The 26951-nt window shown below is 38.5% G+C and overlaps 1 protein-coding gene across 3 annotated transcripts in view; it reads left to right on the forward strand.

Annotated features, from left to right (window-relative positions):
• Positions 1-26951, forward strand: part of LOC140714236 (paladin-like) — a 271350-nt gene that overhangs the window by 198411 nt on the left and 45988 nt on the right. For all 3 annotated transcript variants that reach the window (XM_073025263.1, XM_073025262.1, XM_073025264.1), the window contains one exon: positions 22186-22341. In XM_073025263.1, the coding sequence (XP_072881364.1) occupies positions 22186-22341 (156 nt within the window). The remainder of the gene's footprint in view (positions 1-22185; positions 22342-26951) is intronic.

A 26951-nucleotide genomic window follows, 5' to 3' on the forward strand; every position in this document is an offset into this window, starting at 1 on the left:
TTTACAGTTTATTTTTACCTGGTATAATGTCCTTCCTTTAATGAGACTCTTGTGAACTCAAAATTATTAGAACCTTTCTAGTTCTACATTTAAGAAAGGAAAAGACGTATCTTTTGCTGTACCCAGATACAATGAATAATAGAAGTGTACCTGGATTCATGCTGGTTGCAGTGAATATCACAGGACTGAGGGTTAATTCCACCCCTGTTACATTAAGATACTGGTCACTGTACGTTTTCATGTACATGTGAAAAATAAATCCAAATCTGAATTCCTGACTCAAGCTGCCTCCCTTCTTCCCAACAGGTTTACAATCTTAACCAATGGCCATACAAAAAGACCCCAACCATCATCATCCTCCCAGCCTACGATCACAACACAATCCTCATACAAAACTTTTGAGGCCTTCACGAGCCTTCAGTTTTGATTAGCTCTTTGTTCTGCCTTCGTTGTTCACTGATTTAGTCCCAGGATCACTGGGACTTCCCAACAGTTGTAGCTGGTCACACATTTTGAACTGCAAACAATTTAGTGCCTTCAGGGTCCTACAGAGGACCAAAGGACTTCAGTGCTATTCAATATTACGATGATCGGTTTGTGGCCTAGATTATTGTTGGCTCCTTGCCCTATAATCTTCCCATTGTGGCATTCTGGAGGATCTGGACTTTTGTTGTTTAGGGCTAAACTGTGCAGTGCCAAATATAACAACTTAATAGCTTAATTCAGGAAAACAGGAAAAGAATTTACTAGTAGTCTGGACTTGATCTTGTTTCTAATACTGTTCATATTTGTACTTGTATATATTTGAAGGGAAGAGATACACAAACTTCAACTTTAATTAAAATGAAAATAATAAAAATACTTAACATGTCAGGCAGCATGTATGATGAGAACAGATTTATCTTTTCAGATTAATCCTCCTTCAACATCAGTTGTGTTTTTTCTCTTTTCAACTACTTTCTGTTGGAAATGTTAACAAGATTCTTCAGTCAGCTGCACACAAAGGTGGTTTATTGTGAGGGCTGATAGTTCAACATCATAAGTGACACTGTTCAATAAAAAAAATTGCTTGGATTTGATAATTTGATACTCTGGCTGAAATGCTGGAAGACTAGCTGTGGTCTATGTGGCAATTAAAATATCCCCAGACCAACTTGGAGTATATATCAATTGGAGAAGTTTCCATTTCACCCCCTTGTAATGTGTATGTAATCTTAGGAATGGTTCTCCAATTGTGTACAAATACCAGGTCTGCTACCATCATTCCTTCAATCCATGACAATAGATCTCACTGAAGCAGAATTGGACTGATTGCTTCAGGAATTTCCCATTAACAGCAAAGTGAAAGCCCTCCTCTCTGACCTTAAGAACACCCCATAAAGATCCAGTGATATCTTTGGCAAGAACTTTACCTTTCTTTATGGAGGTTGTAGTTGATGTGATGCCATCAAGCTGGCAGTGAGAAGCAAGGACCAATGTTATATTGCCTTTTTGGTTATTTTAGAGAGCACTGAGTTAATTCAAACAAGCACATAGAAATAAAGGAGACACTGGTATTACAAATTATTCTTTATAATTTATTACATTAGTCAAGTAAGGAATTTGCAATACATTTAATAAATTAGATATTTTAAAGCTGGATTAATTGCTAAACATTAATAATGGCTTGGCATGTTACTTAAACCTTATGGGACTGAGTGTAAGGTTTACAGGCTATTGTTATGGTTTTCTGAGTCATTAATAACAAATAAGGATTTCTATCTTAAAATATACAAGTGATTACCTGTAATTTGTTTTCTTAACTGTGGCTAAAAGGACTTGTACTTTGTGGCCACTTTATTAGGTACACTTGTACATCTGCTCATTAATGCAAATATGTGATCAGTCAATCCTGTGGCTGCAAGTCAGTGCATAAAAACATGCAGACATGGTCAAGGAGTTCAGCTGTTGTTCAGACCAAACATCAGAATGGGAAAGGAATGTGATCTAATTGCAATGACTGTTGGTGCCAGACAGGGTGGTTTGAGTATCTCAGAAACTGCTGATCTCCTGGGATTTTCAAGCAGAACAGTCTCTAGAGTTTACAGAGAATGGTGTAAAAAAAAAAGTTAAAAATATCATGTGAGGGGAAAGACAGCTTATTAATGAGGAAGGTCAGAGGAGAATGGCCAGATTAGTTAAAGCTGACAGTAACTCAAATAGTGGTGCATTACAACAGTGGGGTATGGAAGAGCATCTCCGAATGCACAACTCATCAAACCTTGAAGTGGATGGACTACAGCAGCAGGACACCACAGACATACATTCAGTAGCACTTTATTAGGCACAGGAGGTATCTGATAGAGTGGCCACTGAGTGTATATTAATGTGAACAATGCAATGTGTAAGATATTCAATTTCCTTTCCACCCCTGCAATTTATTTTTATTCATAATGTTTCTACCTGTTGCAACCCTGTAGCTTCAGTGCAGGTAGAAAGGGGTGGGGGTGTAGGTGAGTAGGGAGATGGGAAGGCTACCCAGATCATGGCCAACATGCTGTTCAGTGTTGCCCCCTGAGGTTTTCAGCTTATGGTGACTGCCTATTTGTGTCTGTAGGAGGTAAACTTAGTATTTAGAACACTCATCCTGACTGAGCAGAGGCAACTCGTGACAATGGGAAGAGCTTTGATGAGATTTCAGTCGACTGGCTCTAATTCCCATCCATTTTCCAAAGCCTTTATTCAGTTCCTTTCTGGAAAGAGTACCAAAGCATTTACTGCAGGTTAGCAGAGCATTGACATGGTAAGATAATTGTCATTCTATGTAAGCTTAATCTTTTAGTGTGCAAGCCTATCGTGATGCCCTGGAGAAAAGACCTGATTGTTGTATTTGTTCCTTTGTGATGGTGGCTGTTCTCAGTATAAGAAGACCAGTTTCAGAAAGACATCACAATATACCCAATAATTGAGGCCAATGATCGATGATTTGAGGGTGGCAAATGTTATTCCTTTAATCAAGGAAGTGAGTAGGGATAACACAGAGAATTTTAGATCAGTGAGCCTTACTTAAATGGTGGGAAAATTATTGGAGAAGGTTCTTAGAAACTAGATTTAAGAGCATTTGGAGAAGTATACTCTGATTAGGGATAGTCAGCATGGCTTTGTGAGGGGCAGTTCATGCCTCACAAGCCTGACTGAATTCTTTGAGGATGTGACAAAGCACGACAATGAAGGAAGAGCAGTGAATGTGGTGTATATGGATTTTAGTAAGGTATTTAGAACATAGTACATTACAGCACAGTACAGGCTCTTCAGCCCACAGTGTTGTGCCAACCCTTAAACCCTGCCTCCCATATAACCCCTCACCTTAAATTCCTCCATATACCTGTCTAGTAGTCTCTTAACCATTTGATATGGTTCTTTGTGGCAGGCTCATTTAGTCAGGAAAGTCAGGAGGCATGGGATCCAGGAAACTTGGCTGTAACCATAGAAGGCAGAGAGTGATTTCAGGTGGAGCATATTCTGCTTGGAGGTTGGTGACCAGTGGTGTTCTGCAGGGATCTGTTCTGGTACCACTGAATTTTTATAAATGATTATAAATATAAATGATTTTTATAAATGACATAGATGAGGAAGTGGAAGGGTGGGTTTGCAAGCTTGCAGTGGAGTAGTGGATAGTGTGGAGGATTGTTGTCTTGTCCAACCTCTGCCACTGGGCTATAAACATACAGGAGCAGTGTGTGGTTAACTGCCTTGCTCAAGGACACACACGCTTGCCTTGCCTGAGGCTCGAACTAATGACCTTCAGATCGCCAACCCAAAGCCTTAACCACTTGGCTACGTGAAGGCACTGCGTTGTAGGTTGCAATGATATATACACAGGATGCAGAGCTGAGCTAAGAAGTAGCAGATGGAGTTCAACCTGAAGACGTGCAAAGTGATTCACTTTGGAAGGTCAAGTTTGAAGACAGAATACAAGGTTTATGGCATAATTCTTGGCAGAGTGCAGGAACAGAGGGATCCCGGGGTCTACATCCATAGATCCCTAAGGTGTATGTTGTGTTGGCCTTATTAGTTGGAGGATTGAGTTCAAGAGTCAAGAGGTAATGTTGCATCTCTATAAAACCCTGGTTAGACCACACTTGGAATATTGTAGTCAGTTCCAGTCACCTCATAGCAAGGATGTAGAAGCTTTAAAGAGGGTGCAAAGGAAATATATCAGGATGCTACCTGGATTAGAAAGTGTGTCTTATGGGGATAGATTGAGCGAGCTGGGGTTCTTCACTTTGGAGTGAAGGAGGATGAGAGATGACAAGATAGAGATGTACAAGATGGTAAGAGGCTTAGGTCGACTGGATAGCCAGAGATTTTTTCTCAGGGTGGTAATGGCTAATACAAGGGGTGTATAATTTTAAGGAGGTTGGAGGTAAGTTTTTGACACAGAGAGAGGTGATTATGTGGAACACTCCGCCATGGGTGGTGGTAGGGGCAGATATATTACGGGCATTTAAGTAACTCTTAGATAGGCACATAAATGGTATGTAGGAGGGAAGGATTAGATTTATCTCAGAGTAGGTTAAAAGGCCAGCACAACATCATGGGCCAAAGGGCCTGTACTATGCTGCAGTGTTTTATACAAGTCCAATCTCTGCATCAGCGCATCTGAGACATCTGGCAGCACCTTATATTCTCTTTGCTGTTGTTCCACAATCTCCCCTCATTCAAATGCTTGAAGAAACAGTGCCTGCATTCATCTGAGTAGAGTTTAGATGGTCCAGTGCCTTCAGAAGCACACACCTTTCAGTTCTGTCTCTAGGTCCATTATTTACTACAGTCATTTGTGACATGAGACAGTGTGCAAGCCAATTGTCTTTCTCATTGGCCCCACAGAGGTGAGGAGCTGAAAGCATGAATCTGTGCCATCATCAGAAAGAGTAATTTCCTCAGGAGGCTACTGTAACCATTATTGTATTCTTCCTATTACAGTTCTTGTGACATGAGCGAAGGCCCAGTGAGAGAGTAAAGAAATAATTGGAACTTTAAATGTAAGAATGCGTTTGATCATCCATACAATCACATCTCTACCTAGCCTACGTAACCGCGTTGGAAGCAAGATCTCTAGATGAGACAATTCTGTCACCATGCAGATATGAAATCCCTATCTCAGGATTGTCTCCTGTGCAGATGTTGGTGACATTATTACAGAACAGCTTTCCATGGCTTTACTTTTCTCATAAATAGGGAAAGAAAAGACAAGTGAATGAGGGTAATACTACATATTGCATGGATAAAAGAATGGAGAGCATCTGTTCATGGTGACTAGGGAGAAGAATGACATTGCATAATGATGAGTTTAGTAGCAGTGGCTGAATAGACATGCTATGAAAAAAATTAACAAGCATGAACAGGTATGCATGCAGGAGAAAACTCGATGGGCTGAATAGCCTGATTCTGCTTCTGTGTCTTATGGTATGTGTGTAACTGTAAGCTATGTTGGTTTGAGGAGTTACGTGTTGGTGCTAAGAAGGTAGATTTAAAAAAAACTGGTGTCAAACACATATTTGGATTGAGATGTTTGTTTTACCATTTCACCTTTCCTGATGTAATGAGATTAATAAACTGGTTTCAGCATTAAATCCAGATACAATGGACCAGATTCTTGCTCCGTCAACCATGTATCCTTATTGGGACTTGCAGGCTTCTCTCTCACATCAACAGTATGGGAGGCAGTGAGGCATTTTAGGCACATATGCTTTCATGTTCCTTCTCCTTTACAGTGCATGTAACTCCAGAGGACAACTTGCCTTATGACTTCAAAATACTTTTAAATCTGGTAAAATTTGTGTCATCATCATTATACACATACTTCACCATTGGCTTGGAGATCTAGAATACATATTAGAGAGTGGTTGAAATAAATTCACTACATTAATTGCATTGTGCAAGAAATTGGGTCTTCTGCCTGCTAGTGAAATTCACCTCCTCCCAATTTATTGGGAAGTTACACTCCCCCTTCCACCTTCCCCCACCTAATATTAGCTGGCCGTTTGTTTATACTTTGATTGATTCTGCACTTAAATTGATTATGTTTTTCTTACTAGTCAATACTGGACTGTTTATTATTCCAACCTATCTGTGCTTCCAATGAACGAACTACCTTCCCCCATCCCTATGGCTTTTTCCATGTTCATCGCTTTACCTTGTGATAAAATCAGTCCTTTCCAGTTTCTTCTTGGAGCACAAACTTTAATAAAACATTTGCTGTAGTCAAAAATGAATGGACAAGGGGTGAAGTATTTTTTCTCAGCATGTATCCACATTTCTAAAATATGTTACATTAGTCACTGTTGGCACAATTCTCCTCATGCAGGTAAGAAGTAGAATATTTTCTCTCCAGCTTCAGGAATAGATCCATCTCAGACTGACTAAACTCTGATGCCTGCCTGTCTACATACTCTAACCTCAATCATAATGTGCATTTAGTTACTCCAACTCCTGCCAGAAATAACAATACCTCTTAAAAAGTAATAAATTCATTTTACATAATAATAACAATGTGATCTTATAATCACATGCCGTGGCTAAATAATGGGGCCAAAGTTTGTTAAATAATTTATAAATGAAAGCTTAAGTTTTTTTAAAATGCATAGTTAATTTTAGCAATATCTGCTTTTGATGATATTCTGAGCTTACTGAGTTTCAGTTATTGATGTGGTTAATTGAAAATCAAATATTAAATGGCATTAGCATTTTGAGGTCCCCACCAGGACATAAGAACATAAGAATTAGGAGCAGGAGTTGGCCATCTGGCTCATTGAGCCTGCTCAGTTATTCAATAAGATCATGGCTGATACGGCTGTGAGCTCAGTGCCACCTACATGCCTTTCCTCCATTGCCCTTAATTCCCTTGCTATGTAAAAATCTATTTAACTGTGTCTTAAATATATTTAATGAGGAAGCCTCTACTGTTTCTCTGGGCTAAGAATTCCACAGATTCATTACTCTCTGGGAAAAGCAGTTTCTCTTCATCTCCATCAGAAATGTATTCACCTGAGTTTTGAGGCTATGGCTTCTAGTTCTAGTCTCACTTACCAGTGGAAACAACTTTTCTGCCTCTGTCTTACCAATCCCTTTCATAATTTTATATCTTTCTCATTCTTCTGAGTTCCAGTGAGTATCTTCCCAGTTGACTCTATCTCTCCCTATAGGTTAATTCATTTTTATGGTTAAATCTTTTATGTAGCACCTTATCAAACGCCTTATAACCATATAACAATTTCAGCACGGAAACAGGCCATCTCGGCCCTTCTAGTCCGTGCCGAATGCTTACTCTCACTGAGTCCTACTAACCCACACTCAGCTCATAACCCTCCATTCCTTTCCTGTCCATATACCTATCCAATTTTACTTTAAATGACAATACCGAACCTGCCTCGACCACTTCTACTGGAAGCTCATTCCACACAGCTACCACTCTCTGAGTAAAGGAATTCACCCTCGTGTTACCCTTAAACTTTTGTCCCCTAAATCTCAACTCACGTCCTCTTGTTTGAATCTCCCCTACTCTCAATGCAAATAGCCTATCCACGTCAACTCTATCTATCCCCCTCATAATTTTAAATACCTCTATCAAGTCCCCCCTCAACCTTCTACGCTCCAAAGAATAAAGACCTAACTTGTTCAATCTTTCCCTGTAACTTAGGTGCTGAAACCCAGGTAACATTATAGTAAATCTTCTCTGTACTCTCTCTATTTTGTTGACATCTTTCCTATAATTTGGTGACCAGAACTGTACACAATACTCCAAATTTGGCCTTACCAATGCCTTGTACAATTGTACAATGCCTTCTGGAAGTCCAAGTCTACAACATTCAGCTGTTATCCTCTATCCACTGGGCTCATTATATCCTCAAAGAACTCCAGTAAGTTTGTCAAAGAGGACCTGCCCTTCATGAATCCCAGCTGAGTCTGCCTGATGGAACCGCTTTTATCTAGATGTCTTGCTAATCATTCCTTAAAAATAGCTTCAATCATAAATATTAAGCTAACTGGCTTTTAGTTAACTGCCTTTTATCTACATCCTTTTTAAAGTGGTGGAATGACATCTGTTGTCTTCCAATCTGCTGGGACCTGCCCAGAGTCAAGAGAATTTTGGTAAATTATCACAAACAGTGTAACTTCTGCTATTTCTTTCGGTACACTGTGATGCATCCCAACGGACCAGGGGATTTGCCTACCTTTAGGCCCCCTAGTTTGTTCATCACTACCTCTTTAGTGACAGTAATAGAATCTAAGTTGTTATCATCACATCCATAACATCTCTCTTTGGCACATTAGACATGTCCTCCACCATGAAACTGACAGCATATAGTCACCAAGGCCTTAGCCATTTCCATGTTACCTAATATTAATTCCCCTTTTCATCTTCCAAGAGACCTATATTCACTTTAGCCACCCTTTTACGCTTTATATAATTCTAAAACTTTTACTACCTGCTTTTCTATTTCATGCTATTTGCTTTCAAAATCTATCTTCCCTTACTGCTTGCATAGTGGTTCTTTGTTGCTTTTTAAAGTTTTCTCAATCTTCCAGTTTCCAATATTCTTGATGACTTTGTTTGCATGAGCTTTTAGGTCTGTGCTTTCTTTTATTTCCCTTAATTATCCAAGAGAGTCTCTTCCCACCCTTCCTGTCCTTGGTTTTAACTGGAATATACTTTTGGTGAGCACGGTGAAAAACCTCTTTGAAAGTCTTCCAAAGTTCTTTAACTATCCCACCATATAGCTAGTGTTCCCATTCTATGCTAGCCAGTTCTGCATTCATCCTGTTCAAGAATTCCTTGTTTAGGTATGATACACTGGTTTTAGATGAAACGCTGCACCCTCCATCATTGACCTAACCATTTGATGAATTATTTAAATACTGTGACTACAGGATGTGACTAAAAAAAACAACAGGTATCCTGCCAGCTTCTTGAGCACCAAACAGCACAGCATAGGAATAGGCCCTTTGGCCCACCATATCTCCATCAAAAATGATGTCAATCTAACTAATCCCAACTGCATGTACATAGTCTATATTCCTCTATTCCCCATTATTTATCTGTCTGTTTAAATGATTTTTAAATACTTCTATTGTATCTGCTTCCACCACCTCGTATTAGCAGCTCATATGTACTTAACATTACCTGTGTAAGTAAAAAAAAACATGCCTCACATATCTCCTTTAAGTTTCCTTCTCTTGTGTGGAATAGTAACACACAACCAAAATGCTGGAGGAACTTGCAGGCGAGTCAGTGTCTATGGGAAAGAGTGAACAGCAGACTGTTTGGGCCGAGACCCTTCAACAGGAAGATGTATAGTCAAGATAACCGTGGGAATCAGTAAGTTTATGAAAGATGTTGGTCGACAGTTTGTCTCCAGAGATGAAGATAGAGAAGTTGAGAAGGGGAGGGAGGTGTCAGAAATAGACCAAGTGAATTTAAGGGTAGGGTGGAAGTTGGAGACAAAGTTGACTAAATTGACAAGCTCAGCAAAGGTGCATGAAGCAGCAGCAATGCAGTCGTCAATGTAGTACAGAAAGAGTTGGGGAGCATTATCAGGGTAGGCTTGGAACATGGACTGTTCTACATAGCCAATGAAAATGCAGGCAAAGCTGGGTCTGTACGAGTGCCTGTGGCTACCCTCTGAGTTTGGAGGAAGTGGGAGCAGCTGAAAGAGAAATTGTACTACAGTACCAAAGTGTTGTACTACTGCTTTGTTTTGATAAAATTCATGATCCATTTCTTTGACTTGTTCTATATAAAAGCATCTTGTTACAGAACTAACGTAGAGTTGAGTGAATTATAGTTTGTTCCAGCCAAGTCTGTCAGAGGGTAAGAGAACTTAGCATATGGTCTGGATTTAATGATAAGAAAGGCAGATTCCTCATGAACGAACAATGAACCTAATCTTACTGGAATTGTCAAATAGAATTATTGGTTTTTGGCTCAAAAGCAGCATCTCTTGTAAGCTGGTCCTGATGATGAAATCAGTGCTGAAAAATGTGCTTAGTTGTGGTTAAGTGATTAATTGACTTGGCTTATAATATTTGGCGTCAGAAATGATAGATCTATTTTGTATAGAGACTACCGTGTATATTCTTTGAATTTGGATAGAAAAAAAATTAACATGAGCAAAGGTTTTTCGTATTAGAAGCTTAAAGCCTCTTTTTAATTGTGGGCATATTTTTCTGTTGTGGGCACTGCTGACTAGACTGCCATTTATTATGCATCACTAATTACTCAAAGAAAGTGATGGTGAGCCATCACTTTATACTGTTGCAATCCTTTGAGTTAGAGTAGGCCTGTACCACTGTTGGGTTTACAGTTGCCAGATATGTATATAGACTGAGCAACAATGAAGGAACTATAAATTGTTTCCAAGTGAGGATGTCATGTGGCTCAGAGAGAAAACTGCAGCTGGTGATGTTCTTTGCATCTCCTGCCTTTATACTCCACTTTGGAACAGACTGTCACTTTCCAAGGTGCAGTTATGGAAGCCCAGCTGAGTGCCTTTTGAGAATTGGAGAGGTGGAGGGAATTAATGTTTAGGTTAGTGGATGGGTGCAGTACTTTGTCTTGGAGGGTGCTGAGTTGCTTATGTAGTGTTGGAGCTTCAGTCATCTAGACAAGTAGATTCTCCTACATTCCTGACTTGTATTTACAGATAGTGGAAGATTTTGGTGTTCCAGGTGAATCATTTCATTCAGGATACCCAGCTTAGTTTAAGTGATTGGACACACTATTTTTGATCAGTGGTGATCTCCAAAACACATTGTGGAAGACAACGAGCCCACTGTTCTTTTTCCTATCAGTTTGATCCAAAAGAACACGTTCTTGTCAATATCCATGAACAATTGTATTGGAACGTTTTTAATGAGAAGGGTCATTATGATTTTAATAGATAATATGAATTTTAAGTATTCCTCATAAAACACCTCCTACCATGTTCATGATGGAATTCCAAATATCTAATTACTCTCAACGCTTAATTTGCTTTTGTTACTGTACATCAAGTGAAACTAGGAATTTGCCGTGAATTTCCCAGGGCCATTAGTTTTCATGATTGTACGTGCTTATATAATTTTAGATATCATGTTGCTGGGAACATATAAAGGGAGACTTTATTGTACTCTATGATCCTGTTTACATGTTCCTCATGATTTCCCCATTGAATAAAGAGGATTTTAATAAATGGAAAGTGTTAGTTTGTCTGATAAAATTGTGCTTTCACTCTAATGTGTTTGCTGAAATTGCTTCTGACAAAACTTATACATCATGGAAACCAAGATGAGTGGGTACTATTTCATCATAGATTCCTGCACCATTTTAAAAAATAACTACATTAATTAGAGCTCCCTTTAGCAAAAATGTTAGAAATACAATGCTGAGAAAGATAGCTGGTTAATGTTTTAAATGAACAGAAATTTGTTCATTTATGTTTAACGTGTAATAATATAGAGTCTTTTAAACACTCTTAGACACTACATGGAAGCAGTCCAAAACAAAGAATTGAAACCATGCCACATCTAAAAGGATAAAATAATTGCAAAGTTGAGAAGTTGTACATTTACGGAGCATCTTAAAGGTGGAGTCAGAGTTATAAAGATAAAAGAAATTTGTAAGAGTTTCAGAATTTTGGCCCAAGACAGTTAAACACATGGTTGCTAAAACTGAGGAGATGGAACTCTGATTGTAAGAAGCCAGAGTCAGAAAAGGCCTTGTAAGATTATAGGGCTACATATTTAATGGAACAAAGACATGGATAAACATGAGCACAAAAGTAGGTTTTATAGTCAGGAGTAGCTCAGAGACCATCTATGTGATGGGTGAATGTAACTTGTTGTAAAGCAGAGTTTTATACATAATCTTTGAGATCCCAAGAGTGTGGGAATATTCAGGTCTTGATGAAAATGTATAATTTTTCTCTGGGAAGGTGATGTGAATTGTCACAATGGACAATCTTACTCACAAACTCTCCATTCAGTATCCAGTTATACTTGTTGGGGTTCAGGAAAGTTGGAATAATAATTCCTACATAGCAGAATTATTAAGCAGGATTTTTAAGTAAGCAAGTCTTTAAATTTTGAACTGTTGGCAGAAGTTACACACAGTTAAGATCAAAGCAGCACTGGGTACTTATGCTAATTTTCTAGTGAGAATTAACCTTAGAAATCTGGCACAGTGACTTAAAAATGCTTTGGCCTAGCTAATCTGGCAAAGGTATTGCAATTCTTGCAAAAGTGATGATTACTGACCACAGTCTCTGAGGCACTGGATGAAGGAAACTAGCAATTACATACTTTTCTATATGTGCAAGTATATCCCTATTGATTACAGTTATTAAATAGCTCACTATAAAATATGAACCCCATTTTCTCTCATCACAGGTGTTCAAAGAAACCTAAGGTTAATAAGGTTTTACCTAATATGCAGGATGAACTTCAAAATGTTGTTGCCAAGTTGTGATCAAGAAGGCAAATTTGCCAAATAGTATGAGCTGAACTTAGGATCAGTGGAATGCTAAACAACAACAACAAAAAAAGCAAATTAAAACTTAAATATTTAGAGCAATTATCCATTGGAATGAGATTTTTTACTGACTTAAGCAGAAAGGAAACCAATGAGTCATCAAGAGAGGGTTCTAATCTGAGTGGATTTTCTTCATTGAGTTAGCTTCCACTGCCTGCATTTTGGTAATAGAAACCAACTTCTTTTGAATGTAATGTTGTCTTTATTTTAACTTATAATTTTAGGGTTGTCATATTTCCTTGCTTATGATCATTATACAACTGCAGGGTAAAGAATCATGATATCATAAAAGCACAGTGAATATTAAATCTCTGCACAATTCAATTATTTGTCACTATATATTAGCAAATACCTTTTGGAAATGTGATCTTCATTATGGTCCAGTGCCACTGTGTGGGGTACAAAGAATTTGTCCCAATCCAATTAGCCTGTGAATCTCACGTTCAGGGATTCCATTAATCAGCCATAATTAACTTGTATTAATCGAAGTCATGTCACATCTGTTAAAGGAAAGGTGATCACCTAATCAAACCACTGAAATTAGTCACAGTATATATTGAGTTAGAGATGGGCAATAAATGTCGGAACTGGATTGGATGTTCAACTCCCAGTCCTGGGCTTCCAGAACACGCCCCTTCATGGATCTCATCGATATTTTTTGAGCATACTAAAACACATGTTAATTAAACTACTTACTTTCTTCACTTCCGTTTTTGTTATTAATTTAAATAGATGTATTTTCCTTGAGGGAAAATTAAGGTTTTATAGATGTCATTGGCAAATCAGATTTGGAAAATAACTGAGATAAAACAGCAATGATGCCAGTCTCAGGAAGAAGTTTAACATTCTTTCATATGGTTTATTCCATGTAAGAAGCACTGCTTCACCTATCACCTTCTAGCTTTAACTCCTTCCCCTCCCCCCACCTTCTTATTCTGTCTTCTTCCCCCTTCCTTTCCAGTCCCAATGAATGGTCTTGGCCCAAAACATTAACTGTTTGTTTATTTTTGTAGATGCTGCTTGACCTTGAGTTCCCCTAGCATTTTGTGTGCATTGCTCTGGATTTCCAGCATCTGCAGAATCTCTTGTGCTTCACACTATTCCTCTTCGTGGATATTCATTCATGCACTGCTAAATGACAGCTTATCGATTTCACTAGGATTAAAATGTTTTGCAGATGTTCTATAATTCACTACTACTGCACAGTGTAACCGAATATTTAGCTGTTATGCTAGCAGTTTATTTTTCCATGGGAATGGTAGGGGTGAGATAGATAATACATTGAAGGGGTGGGGACTTGGGTAAGAGTAGGAGTGTTGAGCTATGCTCCCAGCATTTGTATTAACAACTGCATTTAAAGGATGAAATCTGTCTGTGGAGGAGCCCTGCCAAATATTATGACAGTGACACATCCCTGTCAATTAAATCATGAACTTGATTAAGATCAACCTTTAAATAACGTGGTCAAATTTTGCAATAGTTGTGATACAAAACACAGGAGGATAAAGCAAGTTACTGAACATTTTGTTAAATTTCTTGTTAGGAGTTATAATACTCCTTCACAATGAGTTAACACAAGGATACTTTAGGCAACTTAATACCAGGTCTGTTTCGCTCAGTGGACCTGAATCAGAATAAGGTTTATTATCACTGTCTTGTATGATGTGAAATGTATTGTTTTGTAGCAGCATGAAATGATTATAAATTACAAAATAAATAAATTGCAAAAAGGGAAATGACGAGGTAGTGTTCATGGACTGCTGGTGGAGGATAGGAAACTGTTTCTGAATCATTGAGTGTGGGTGTTCAGGCTCCTGTGCCTTCTCCCTTGATGGTAGTAACGAGGGAGGGCATAAACATCTTTGGTGTTGAGTGTCCTTAGTGATAGATGCTGCCTTTTGAGGCACTGTCTCTTGAAGGTGTCCTCAATGGTAGGGAGGGGCTGTGCTTATGATGGAGCTGGGTAAATGTACAACTCTCTGCAGCCTCTGGCAATCCTGTGCATTGGAGTCTCCATACCATGCTGTGATGCAACCAGTGGAAATGCTCTCCACCTATAGACACCCGTTCAAGCTAACGTCTATAGGTCCACTCCCTGGAAGTGACACCATTCCCAGTACCTTTGAAAGGAATCTGAATCAGAAAGAAACCTCTCCGTTGAACTGTCATATCATCTGAACATTATAGTTATAAATTTGAAGGTCAAACATCTTATGCCGAAGGTGTCAGTCCAAGAGATCCTCAGCACTTGTGCTGCTTCCTTGCTTTGGTCAGAAAGAATGATGTTCCCTATTGATTACAGTTCTCAGTTGGATATTTATTAGATCTGGGCATCATTGATATGGTCAACATTTATTGGTCAATATTCTAATGCTTTGTTCAGATGATGGAATCCCTCCTCACCTCCAGCAAAATATGAACTTTCAGGCATGGGTTAACAATGGCAAGTAACATTCTTGCCACACAAATGTGAGACAATAACTATTTTTAACAAGGATATCTAATCCATCTTCTTATAACATTTAACAATATTGCCATCATCAAATCATCAACACATGGGAATTCCAATGGTATCAGTAACCATTCCACCGTTTATAATGTACAAATCTGGATTATATTGGAATACTTTATCTACATAGTGTTGATCCAGAAGTGCTTAAGAATCTAAATATCATCAGGCCAAAGCAGCCTGTTGACTTACACCCTGTCCACCACCTTAAACATTCGCTTCTTCTATCCACCAAATATAATGGGTGCACAATGAACTGCAGCTACTGATTCAGGCTTCTTCAGTGATGTCTCCTACATTTGTGACATTTGTTGCTGAGAAGTACTAGGAAAAGGTTTGCAAGGATCTATGATTTTTCAGGATGGATATGAAAAGGACACAACAAGGGCACTGATTGCTCTCTGCCTGAAGCAAATAGTTCTCACCTTAAACCTAATTTAATGTCATTTATATAAATGTAGATGAGCCAAATCAGAGTAGGATGCATTGTAAATTGTGACTTTGTGACTTTTTAACTTGAAGCTAAACTGGGTTTACTAATGCTGAGTCATCCAGAAAACAGACAAGGTTCTTTGGAGGACTAGACTTGTAAGATTTTAACACTTATTTCATAGGGAGTAGGTGTCATGATATATTTAGCATTATTGCCCATCTATAATTGTCCTTAAAAGGATAGTGGTGAATTTTGTACAGTTGTTCAGTGAGATTTTGCTTTAGGCTTAGGAGTTTGACTCGTTAAAGATTAAAAAAACCCACGATTTTCCATCTTCATTGGTGATACTATATTCATATTTGATGAGCCTGTTTAAATCGCCAATGAATATTAAATTTTGCTTGGACATATTAGTTCCAATAAGTCAAATTACATATTGAGTGATTTATGACATAATTAACTGCTATCAGAATTTTACTTTAAGTATCTTGATGCTAATATTTTGAATCACTGACGCTGCCTTAATATGTAGGTCTGTTTTTTTTAAAATCTTACTCTTAACAAAGTGCTTTAGTTGCCAATTTCCTTCTGGATATTTCAATTTGGTTACAATTTGGTCCTTTGTGTAGCTATTGAAGCAAAGAACCTGATTTTTTGAATTGCAATTTTGCAAGTAGGTTTTGATCGGAAGAGAGCACATTCTTGTACATCAGTCAATGCTAGCCTTGAGCTGGGTGCAGCTTTGTGATTTTTTAATGTTTTTGTTTGACTTTAGAGATATTCAACTGTTGTACAGCAAGTTTACTTGGTTTATGGTCAGAGAATTTTTCGTTCCTTCTTGGAGCAATGTCTGGGGACAGGAGGATTGCAAATTGGAAAGGGAGGAAGGGATAAACAAAGTATTACAGGATAGCTAGTTTGGTGGTGGGCAAAATTATTGGAATCTATTCTGCGGGATAGCTCGTTTAGAAAAACATAGATAAATCAAGGCCAGTCAGCATGATTTGTTAGTAAGGCTTTAGGAGTAACTTGACAGAAGTTTTCAGGATGTATCGTAGAGGATCAGCAGTTACAGTGATTGTCAGGGCTTCAGTGTCGACATGCCTACTGTGTGGGAACTGTATGTACTTACTAAGTGGTAGAAATCACAAGTTTATGAGACATTGTTGAAGCTTAGTGGGTTGTTGCAGTGCAGCCGGGAAATAACATGTGTTACAGCCAAAGTACATGACAACAAAGAAGTGAATATTTAATGTACTGGATGAGGGAGTACAGTGGGATGGGAAGGAAATGTTATTAGACAGAAACAGGGATAGTTTTCCCAGCATTAGTTGTAGTCCCTGCTTGTAAGCAAATTTCGTGTAGTGGTGAGGTGGGGGAGGGGGAGGAGAGGGATGCAGGTTTTAAGCTTTTCTTAAACTACAAAATTTACCTAAATATTGTACCGATCTCTTACTACATTCCACAAAAAAAGAAAGTAGATCTGTCAAATCTAGAACCCTTGAGTATCAAAATGCAGAGAGAGTAAAGGGAGATAAAAAAGGAGACATTATGTCAAGTACAGCTCAACACCAATGAGGACTTGGATCAACATTTAGAGTGTAAGGGTGAAACTATAAATAGTTTGGCAAGTCAAAGGAGTCCAAGATGCCATACAAATATATAAGAAGAAAAAGAATAACCGTGGAAACTGTTGTGAATGGAGAATGTAGCTTATACTGTATGTGGGGGTGGCGGATGTGGGTAGGATATTCAATGAGTACATTGTAGCTGATTGCATGAGAAAAGGGAGAATATGCCAGTGTCGCAGTTGAGCCAGTTCCTAGTGAACCTATGAGGAAAATAGTATATTGGATGGGATTTTTAAAAAGCAAAAACTAAAAGCAAAGCATTTTTGAAAGTTTATAAAATATGAGGTATATCCCAAGCTGTTAAAAGAAGTGGTAATTGCAGATCTTCGTTTCCTCAGTCCTCTCAGGCTACAGAAGTAGTGCCCAAGGATTGAAAGATTGTTACTGTTATTTACAATGGCAGGAGGAAGTAAACTGATTAATTTATAGGCTTATTCATTCAGATTTAGATTTATTTACCCCATGTACACTGAAACATACAGTAAAATGCATCATTTTGTTACCATCCAGCACACCTAAGGAAGTGCTGGGGGCAGCCCACAGTGTTGTCACACAAAACTCTTCGGAACAACAAAGAACATAATAGACCAGAACATACCAAGTGATAAAGTAATGACAGCAAAGCAAGCCGTGTTCCTCCTTCCCAATTATACATACCCCAGGACAGGACAGGCTGCCTTTGGCCTCAAGCATACTGGCAGAGATTCACAGTCGGGGCTCTAGCAATCGGGTCTTGACTTCTGATTGACCTCCAGGCTTCAATCTTCAGAATTGACCCAGGACTTGCAAATGAGATACATTGGTGAGGACTCAAAACTCTAGGCCTCAAATTCCGAACTCGTTGATGACAGGACCCAGAATGTCCGAGCCAGTCTGCATTCGACATCTGACCATGGCCATGTTGTTGGCCTTCGAATGTGGAATGGAAGCTTAGATTCTGCCCTGTCCCCTAGTTATCCCCACATCCCTGTCCTTAAACCTCAACTTAACCCCTACCTGTCCCCTCTGTCCCCAAACCATACCTATAAATCTAAAAAAATTCGAGGGATCCATGGACTTGGACCCTAAGATTCCTTTGTTCCTCCACACTGATAAGAGTCCTGCCATTAATTCTGTACTTTGTCTTCAAGTTTGATCTTCCAAAGTTTATCACTTCAGCCTTACCTGAATTGAACTCCATTTGCCACTACTCCTCCCAACTCTGCATCCTGTCTTATATCCCACTGTAGCCTATGACAACATTCTATACTACCCACAACACTTCCAGCCTTCATGTCATCTGCATGAATGTTAAGGGGAATTTATGCCTGACTAACTTGATAGAGCTTTTTAAGAAGGTATCCCGAGGGGAGTATGATTGTGGAAGTATGTGTGGATTTTAGCAAGGCTCATCAAAATATATGAGCACAGGGGTCCTAATGGAGAGTGGCAAATTGGATTCAAAGTTGATTCAGTATCACGTTAATGTTCCAGGAAGATGACCTTTCACCAGATATCTGTACACCCGCTGAAAAGTTCCAATAATTTTTTTCAAGTTTCCAGCGTCTATTTTGTTTTCCTTTTCAATTAATGATTGACATGTACTTTCGCAACTGAAAAGGTCTCTCCATTGGCGTTCCTCAATTCTCATTTCCTTATATATAGAGCACATTAGTGATTCAGGCTTAAATGTAAAAGGCAAGTAAATTAAATTTACAAGTGGTTCAAAAATTGGCAGGGTAGTTGTCAGTGAGGAAGAAATATTTAGTTAGCAGGTGATTGGATTGGATTAATCACTTGGGCTGAAAATGGCAAATGGAAGACAATGTAGAGAAGTGTGTGATAATACATTTTAATACACTTCATCTCATTATAAGAAGGATGTGGAAGCTATGGAGAGGGTGCAGAGGAGATTTACCAGGATGTTGCCTGGATTGAAAAACAAGTCTTATGAGGTAAGTTTAGCAGAGCTGGGTCCTTTCTCTTTGGAGCGTAGAAGGATGAGAGGGGACTTGATAGAGGTCTACAAGATTGTGAGAGGCATAAATAGGGTGGATAGCCAGTACCTGTTTCCCAGGGCACGAATAGCAAACACCAGAGGGTATATGTACAAAGTTAAGGGAGGGAAGTTTAGGGGAGACATCAGGGGTAATTTTTTTACGCAGAGGTTTGTGGGTGCCTGGAGTGACTTGCTAGGGATGGTGGTGGAGGCTAGAACATTAGGGGTATTTAAGAGCCTCTTGGACAGGCACATGGATGAAAGAAAAATAGAGGGTTATGGGGTAGTGTGGGTTTAGTACTTTTTTTAAAGGAATATATGGGTCGGCATAACATTGAGGGCTGCAAGGTCTGTACTGTGCTGTAGTATTCTAGTGTCTATATAACCATATAACAATTACAGCATGGAAACAGGCCATCTCGGTCCTTCTAGTCTGTGCCGAACGCTTACTCAGCCCATAACCCTCCATTCCTTTCCTGGCCATATACCTATCCAATTTTACTTTAAATGACAATATCGAACCTGTCTCTACCACTTCTACTGGAAGCTCGTTCCACACAGCTACCACTCTCTGAGTAAAGAAGTTCCCCCTTGTGTTACCCCTAAACTTTTGCCCCCTAACTCTCAACTCATGTCCTCTTGTCTCAATCTTCCCTACTCTCAATGGAAAAAACCTATCCACGTCAACTCTAACAATCTCCCTCATAATTTAAAATACCTCTATCAAGTCCCCCCTCAACCTTCTACGCTCCAAAGAATAAAGACCTAACTTGTTCAACCTTTCTCTGTAACTTAGGTGCTGAAACCCAGGTAACATTCTAGTAAATCTTCTCTGTATTCTCTCTATTTTGTTGACACCTTTCCTATAATTCGGTGACCAGAACTGTACACAATACTCCAAATTTGGCCTCACCAATGCCTTGTAGAATTTTAACATTACATCCCAACTCCTATACTCAATGCTCTGATTTATAAAGGCCAGCATACCAAAAGCTTTCTTCACCACCCTATCCACATGAGATTCCACCTTCAGGGAACTGTGCACCATTATTCCTCGATCACTCTGTTCAACTGCATTCTTCAGTGCCCTACCATTTACCATGTATGTCCTATTTTGATTAGTCCTACCAAAATGTAGCACCTCACACTTATCAGCATTAAATTGTCTAGTGTCTACATTAGGGGTGATGCAACGAAGTAAGAGAATACACAATTAGCAGAAGGATCCTGGCTATGAGAACCAGGGAGAACTTGGAATGTTTCTTCATAGAATCCTAATGTAGCTGGAAAATACAATAAAGTGGTTAATGGGATGGTTACCTTTATTAGCATTAAATAGCAGCTGCAAAGTTGATGGAACCAAATATAACACTAGTTAAGCCACAGAATGAGTCTGCTTGCAGACTGCTCACCACATTACAGGAAAAGTCTGATTGCACTGGTGGGAATACAGAGGAGCTTTGAGGATATTTCCAGCATTGGAAATAATTAGCAGTGAGGAAAATGTGGATAAAGGAGGGTGCGAGGAAGATTTAACTGAGGTGCAAAAAAATTAAAAGGGGACTAGCTTGAATTAACGTGGAAGTAACTATTTGTTCTGAAAGAGGAAGAAAAATCAGATTTAAAATAATTAGTAGGGGGATTAGAATGAACAGAAAATACATTTTCCTTTCAAAGGCTGCTGGGGCTTGAAACTCACTATGTTAAACAGCTATAGAGGCAGAAATTTGCACCATATTTAAATATTTGGTGTGGACTTGAAAAGGCAGATCAACATACCTGGTACTGGAAGTTCAAATTCCACTGACGTGGTTGGTTGATTGGCCACCTTTTGTATAAATTTAGTATGATTCTATTTTCAGAAGAAGTTTGCCATTAAAGGAATATCTTTCCAAACTGCACTATAAATTATACAGTCTAAAAACTTTAAGATATAGTTTGTTCTCATAGGATACTTAAAAGGACTTGGGATTTTCATTGTGTAGTGTGTTCTGTTGACATACGTGGAATGTTTGAGGAGGTCTGATGCGGACAAGATCTGTTGTGATGACCTTCCTAAAATTCAATAGGATGGTAATGCTCACTGTTTGGCATGCAAGATGCAGATAGAAATGCAGCATTCCTGGAATTGCACCATGGAATCTGTCACTTCTTAAGAGTGAAAAGGCTAAAAAAGGAGGAAGAAAATCCTTTAAATCACAATTAGTATCTAATTTCCAAAAGGCAAAAAATGTTGTGCTTCTCTGAGATAATTCCAGTCTGCATAACAGTGAGAATAAAATTTATTCTTGAAAAATACACAGATCTGTTTCATTCTAGAAGTGCTGAGGGATGGCCAACAAATGCTACTCATGCCAGCAATGCCCAGTTCCTTAAAAATGAATAAATGAGGGAAAAAATCCATCATGCATGGTTAATGTCAAGAGTTATTGGAAAAATAGTGTGTTGTTTTTCAGTGTATAAAAACTATTGTTTTAATGTTTAATTGCAAGAAATTTGCTCTGACTGTTAAATATAGCCAGATTTTTGTAAAAGGACCTTTCACCAGGAATGTAATGAACAATTATTCCCATGTGGTGACTGTCAAAGGGAATATGGCAGCACTGTGTCACACACATGCAATCAAAAGACTGACATATTGAGAAAAGGAGCAGTGAAACTGTCAAACGGACTAAACTCCGAGTTTTATTAATGTACGTGAGCCATCAGTGAAAACCTTAGCCCAAACACTGTCTGTCTGTCTGCAGCTGTGGCCTGGCAATTCAAGAGATTTTTTTTCTCTCTGTGAGTGCTGGTTGAGCACAGAGTTTACTATGTAATCATTTTTTCCCCATTTCAATGAATTGAGTTTCCCAGGGTAAATGTTGGAATGCAAGGCTTGGGAATATGGCTTCAATGGGAATGGAAAGGAGGGTGGTGTAACCAAGAAGTTTTGTAGTATATTTGTTTGGTATACTTTAACATTCTCTAGGGCAAGTTCAGAATTTTACAGACTCAAATGGGATGCTTAGTTTAAAACATAGTTTTGCTTTTTGTTCCATTGAATTGTCATCCTGAATCCAGCAATTTTTTTGACTGTTGCAGATAAAAACAGCTAAATCGGAAAAAGAAGTTCAGTTGTTGCAACTACGAAGCCTGCAGTACCTTGAACGATACATTTACCTCATCCTCTTCAACACCTACTTGCATCTTGAAAAGAAGAATACCTGGCAAAGACCCTTCAGTACTTGGATGAATGAGGTACATTTATTATTGTGAAGGTGTAGTTTGAAAGGAGTGATCTAGGATTGCTTATGCCTGAGTGATGTATCCATTGTGGTTGTTAAAGTGCATTTGTTTAGAGATACAGCACAGTAACAGATCCTTCCTGCCCAATGAGCCCGCGCTGCTCAATTGTGCCTATGTGACCTATTAACCTACTAACCCTTCAGAATGTGGGAGAATATCGGAGTACCTAGAGGAAATCCATGTGGTCATGGGGATAATGTGCAAATCCTTACAAACAGTGGAATTGAACCAGGGCGCTGGTGCTGTAATAATGTTACGCCAACCGCAACTCTACCATGGGGTGCTTATTTTTGTTAAAGTATAAAAACAAATTTTAATTTATTACTGTGCTAATAAGTCATGTCTATTTGAAAGTCTGGCTTTAATGTGCAATTTTGGCCTTAATGCTGTCTATTGTAATTTGAACCTGCCTGGAGGTGGGCAGAAATATATGCAGGTTTAGCACTTAAGTACAGACTAAGTACAATTTTCTTGGAGTAGTGCACGTGGATCCATTTATCCACTTCAACTGAAGGTGTATGATTTTGTAGATTAAGGAGAATCACAACAAAATGTCAGCAGAGAAGCACTGGCTATCTTCTGATTACTCTTGTCAGGAATTCCAAAAACAGTAGTAGCAGAGCACTAAAGCTTCTTAGATTGTTCATGTCATTTCCAATACACAAGCCTAAAGGAGAACAATATAGTTGTTACTCTGGCTCTAATACAGATTATTAAAATCACACACACTAAGATAAAGAACAATTATAATTAAAACACAATAAATATAATATAAAATCTTATAACATAGATTGATTTTGTGTACATAAAGTGTTGCTGTGTACTGGAGTGTCTGTACATAAGGTGACTGATAGGAAATAGTGGTGGTGGGGGGTGTGGTGGGAGTGGTTAGTAGGTGGAAGTGTTGATCAGCATTACTGTTTGAGGAAAGTAACTGTTTTTGAGTCTGGTGGTCCTGGCGTGGATGCTACATACCGTGAAGGGAGGGAAACAAACAGTCCACTAGCAGATTGGGTGGGATCCTTCAAGATATTGCTGACTGTTTTCTCAGACCCTTTCCAAAATAAATACCAACACCTTCTAAGTGAAGTCTTGACAGTGTCACATAAACTCCCTTCACACCTCTAGCATTAGGTAAAGGCTTTAAGTGGTGCTGATTTTTCCTTTCTGTAAAGGCATGTTTGCCACTAATCAGCTGGTTGCTGTAAGTAGAGGATATTATATCAAGTTCCAGCCACAAAAATGCTCTGCCTCCTTATTGAGTACCAGTGTGCAATGTCATTGTCACTTACTTACTGCCTGTTACGCCACTTGCCTTTAGAACAGCAATGAAGATTTGCTGTCCTTGGCCACTCAAATGTAGAAGGATTCTTCATTGCTGTTTCCATAACAGTTTTGTTTTTCTCAGTCAGGGTTGTTAGCTCCGAGTTGGACCCCCGAACTTGGAGGACCGGTGGACCACACTTAGTTTGGCCTCTACCCTTTGACCTGTTTGGCATGGGTGACCCTACCAAGAGCCAAAGCATAATGCTGTGACTCCAACCACCATAACTCTCTGGGTCATTGAGGCACATAAGCCTCCAAACCACGACAAGGTTGTGGTCCTTTTGGAGGAATGTCATTCTCAATCATCAGGTTAAAGTTCTCCTGTTCTTCACTTCTTTACCAAGGAGGCAGGCTGAGTTGTTGTTTCAGCTTAGGGTACGATTTAGACCAACTTTGAGATTTTTTAATGCTGAAGTTGGGAGCAAACTTCCCACTTTCTCAGACTTCTGGTATGATATACAAATTAGAAGTAAGAATAGGTAACTCAGCCCTCGCTATTCAGTATGAATGTGGCTGATCTGATAACCTTTACATTCCCATCTAATCTCAAGTAATATTTGAACCACTTATCAGAAATCAGGAATAAAAATTGTAAAGAAGATAATCTTTCTAGTGTCAGATGTTACTTAGATTGCTACTTAGTTTCTGGAACCCAATATCTTGAAGATAAAAAAAATGACGCATTTCATTGTCACCCAAAAAATTATGCTTGGAAGTAATTGTTTTTCAGAATTATTGTTGTGTTCCTGATCTATAGCATTGCCTGTATACTGCATATCATTTTTGGCATTCCTGCTACACCATTGTTTTGTTGGCATGGTACATTTACACTATTTGCTCTTGAGTCTCTGAAAGTACAACTAAAATAAATTGCACTACTAACTCTTATAATAAGTTCCTACTATTTGGTTCAGTATGATTCTAAAAATGAAAACAGCAGCAGAAGCATTACAATTGTAAACATGAGGAAGAATACAGAATGCAAAGCTATTACTATTTCTTATCAGATTGGAAATATGAAATTACTCCTTTGAGTTATGCTAAACAGAAATCATAAGAAAATTTACCTTTACACATGACAATCATGCAGTAAAAGAACGTAATTTGATAACAGCCATAGACATGATATTGATATGGTACCTTTTGCAACTTCAGGATATTACAACACATATACAACACTGTGCCACAGATGTTAGAGTTGCTGCATCATACCTCAGTGCCCCAGGTTCAATCCTGAGCTCTATGCAAACTCCACACAAAGAGCACCATTCTTCCTGTGATCAACAGAATTTCCCATGGGTGCTCTGTTCCCTCCCTTAAGCCAAAACATAGGGTGATAGGTTATTCAGCACTGTAAATTGGTACTAGTAAGTCAAATATATCCTACACCTTCCATGCCAAAATATTCTGTTCTAACCCATGATAAACTTTTGAAGTATAAATTCCTTTCCGCTGTATGCAAGTATGGTAACGAATTTGTCCACGTTATAGTCCTATAACAACAATGAAATGTATTACCAGTAAGATTATTTTGTGTGTTTTGACAAATAATAATGATTGGAATGTAGATATCAGAAACGAGAAAATCTGCAGATGCTAGAAATCCAAGCAACACACACAAAATGCTGGAGGAACTCAGCAGGCCAGGCAGCATCTCTGGAAAAAAGTACAGTCGATGGTTCAGGCCTGCTGAAGGGTCTCGGCCCAAAATGGCGACTGTACTCTTTTCCATACATGCTGTCAAGCCTGCTGAGTTCCTCCAGCATTTTGTATTGGGATTGTAGATATACTTTTCATGTGTTATGTTGAATGGTGCAAAAGTTTATAAGGTTTACCCGAATAAGCAGATAGGTTTGTTAATTAACCCATCTATTTAACCCAATAAAAAAAAGACAGAAGCCAAGAATAAGGAGTATTGAGCCTTAAATCTATTAATCACAAATTAATACCCCTTTCTGTAAGGTATAGTAAAGTTTTAGTAAAACACACAATAACCCGTACTTATTGTTTGCAATTGTAACCTCTTGAAAATACAATAATAAATTTTATATATTTAAAATTCAACCAGTCCATAGATCCCAAACTGCTGTTGACTTTGTTTTAAATTAGATGCCATTTATTTTTGAACCTTCAAATATCCTGTAACTTGCTCCCAATTGTTTTTTCCTGTTCATGTTGTGATACAGTTTATATTAGAAAATCCTGTCATTACATTCATAGATGAATTTTTTCTACAGAGATCCCTGAGTCCTTGCTGGTTTCTTTTAATATTCCCACAGTGGCCCCTTTTAGCAACTCTGATATATTTAGCTAATTCAGCCATCATACTTCCTATGTAATTTTAAAAAATGAGAACCAACGAACCTGACTTCAAAAGCCTCCAAAGTCTGCTATTCCAGCCAGTACCCAGATTATTCTTCTTGTAATTAATTACTAAATTATTAAGAAAAAACATATTAATGCTGTTTGAACATTATAGATCAGGTTTGTAAAGAGCCATCAGTACCTATTAGTTGGTAAATCTTAAAAAATACGTCAAAATCTGTCAGTGTTAGTAAACTGAGACACCTTAATGTCAATGGAAATATGGACTTCTATCTGCGTAAATAGTTTGGTGGCACGCATAAATAATGTAAAATAACTCTAAAAACTCTGCTATCAAGATATGCTGATATTTTTCTAAAGGTTGGAAAGTTCTTGTATTTGAAAGTACCTTCCACGTTCCCAGGGTGACCAGTGCATAATCCAGCCACTGGATTATTCATAGGCAAATATACGAGAGGTTATTTATAAGTTTGTGGCCTAAGGTAGAAGGAGTCAATTTTAGAAAACCTAGCACATTTATTTTTCAACATTGTCCCCTCCTACATTTACACACTTAGTCCAATGGTCGTGGAGTTTACAGATCCCTTCTTTGTAGAAGTGGTCCTTAGCAGGGGTGATTTATAAGTTCGTGGCCTAAGGTAGAAGGAGATGAGTTATTAACTTCAAACTTTCTGCATTATCACTCAAAGAGTTGAACTGCAAGTAGATGTAACGAGAGCATCTTGGACCTCCAGATGGTCCACAGCAGGGGTGATTGATAAGTTTGTGGCCTAAGGTAGAAGGAGATGAGTTATACAGCTCTCATTACATTCGCGTGCAGTTCAACTCTTTAATGCAGAAAGTTTGAAGTTAATAACTCATCTCCTTCTACCTTAGGCCATGAACTTATCAATCACCCCATGCTGTGGACC

This window comes from Hemitrygon akajei, chromosome 21 (genome assembly GCF_048418815.1).
Source record: "Hemitrygon akajei chromosome 21, sHemAka1.3, whole genome shotgun sequence".
Taxonomy (NCBI): Eukaryota; Metazoa; Chordata; class Chondrichthyes; order Myliobatiformes; family Dasyatidae; genus Hemitrygon; species Hemitrygon akajei.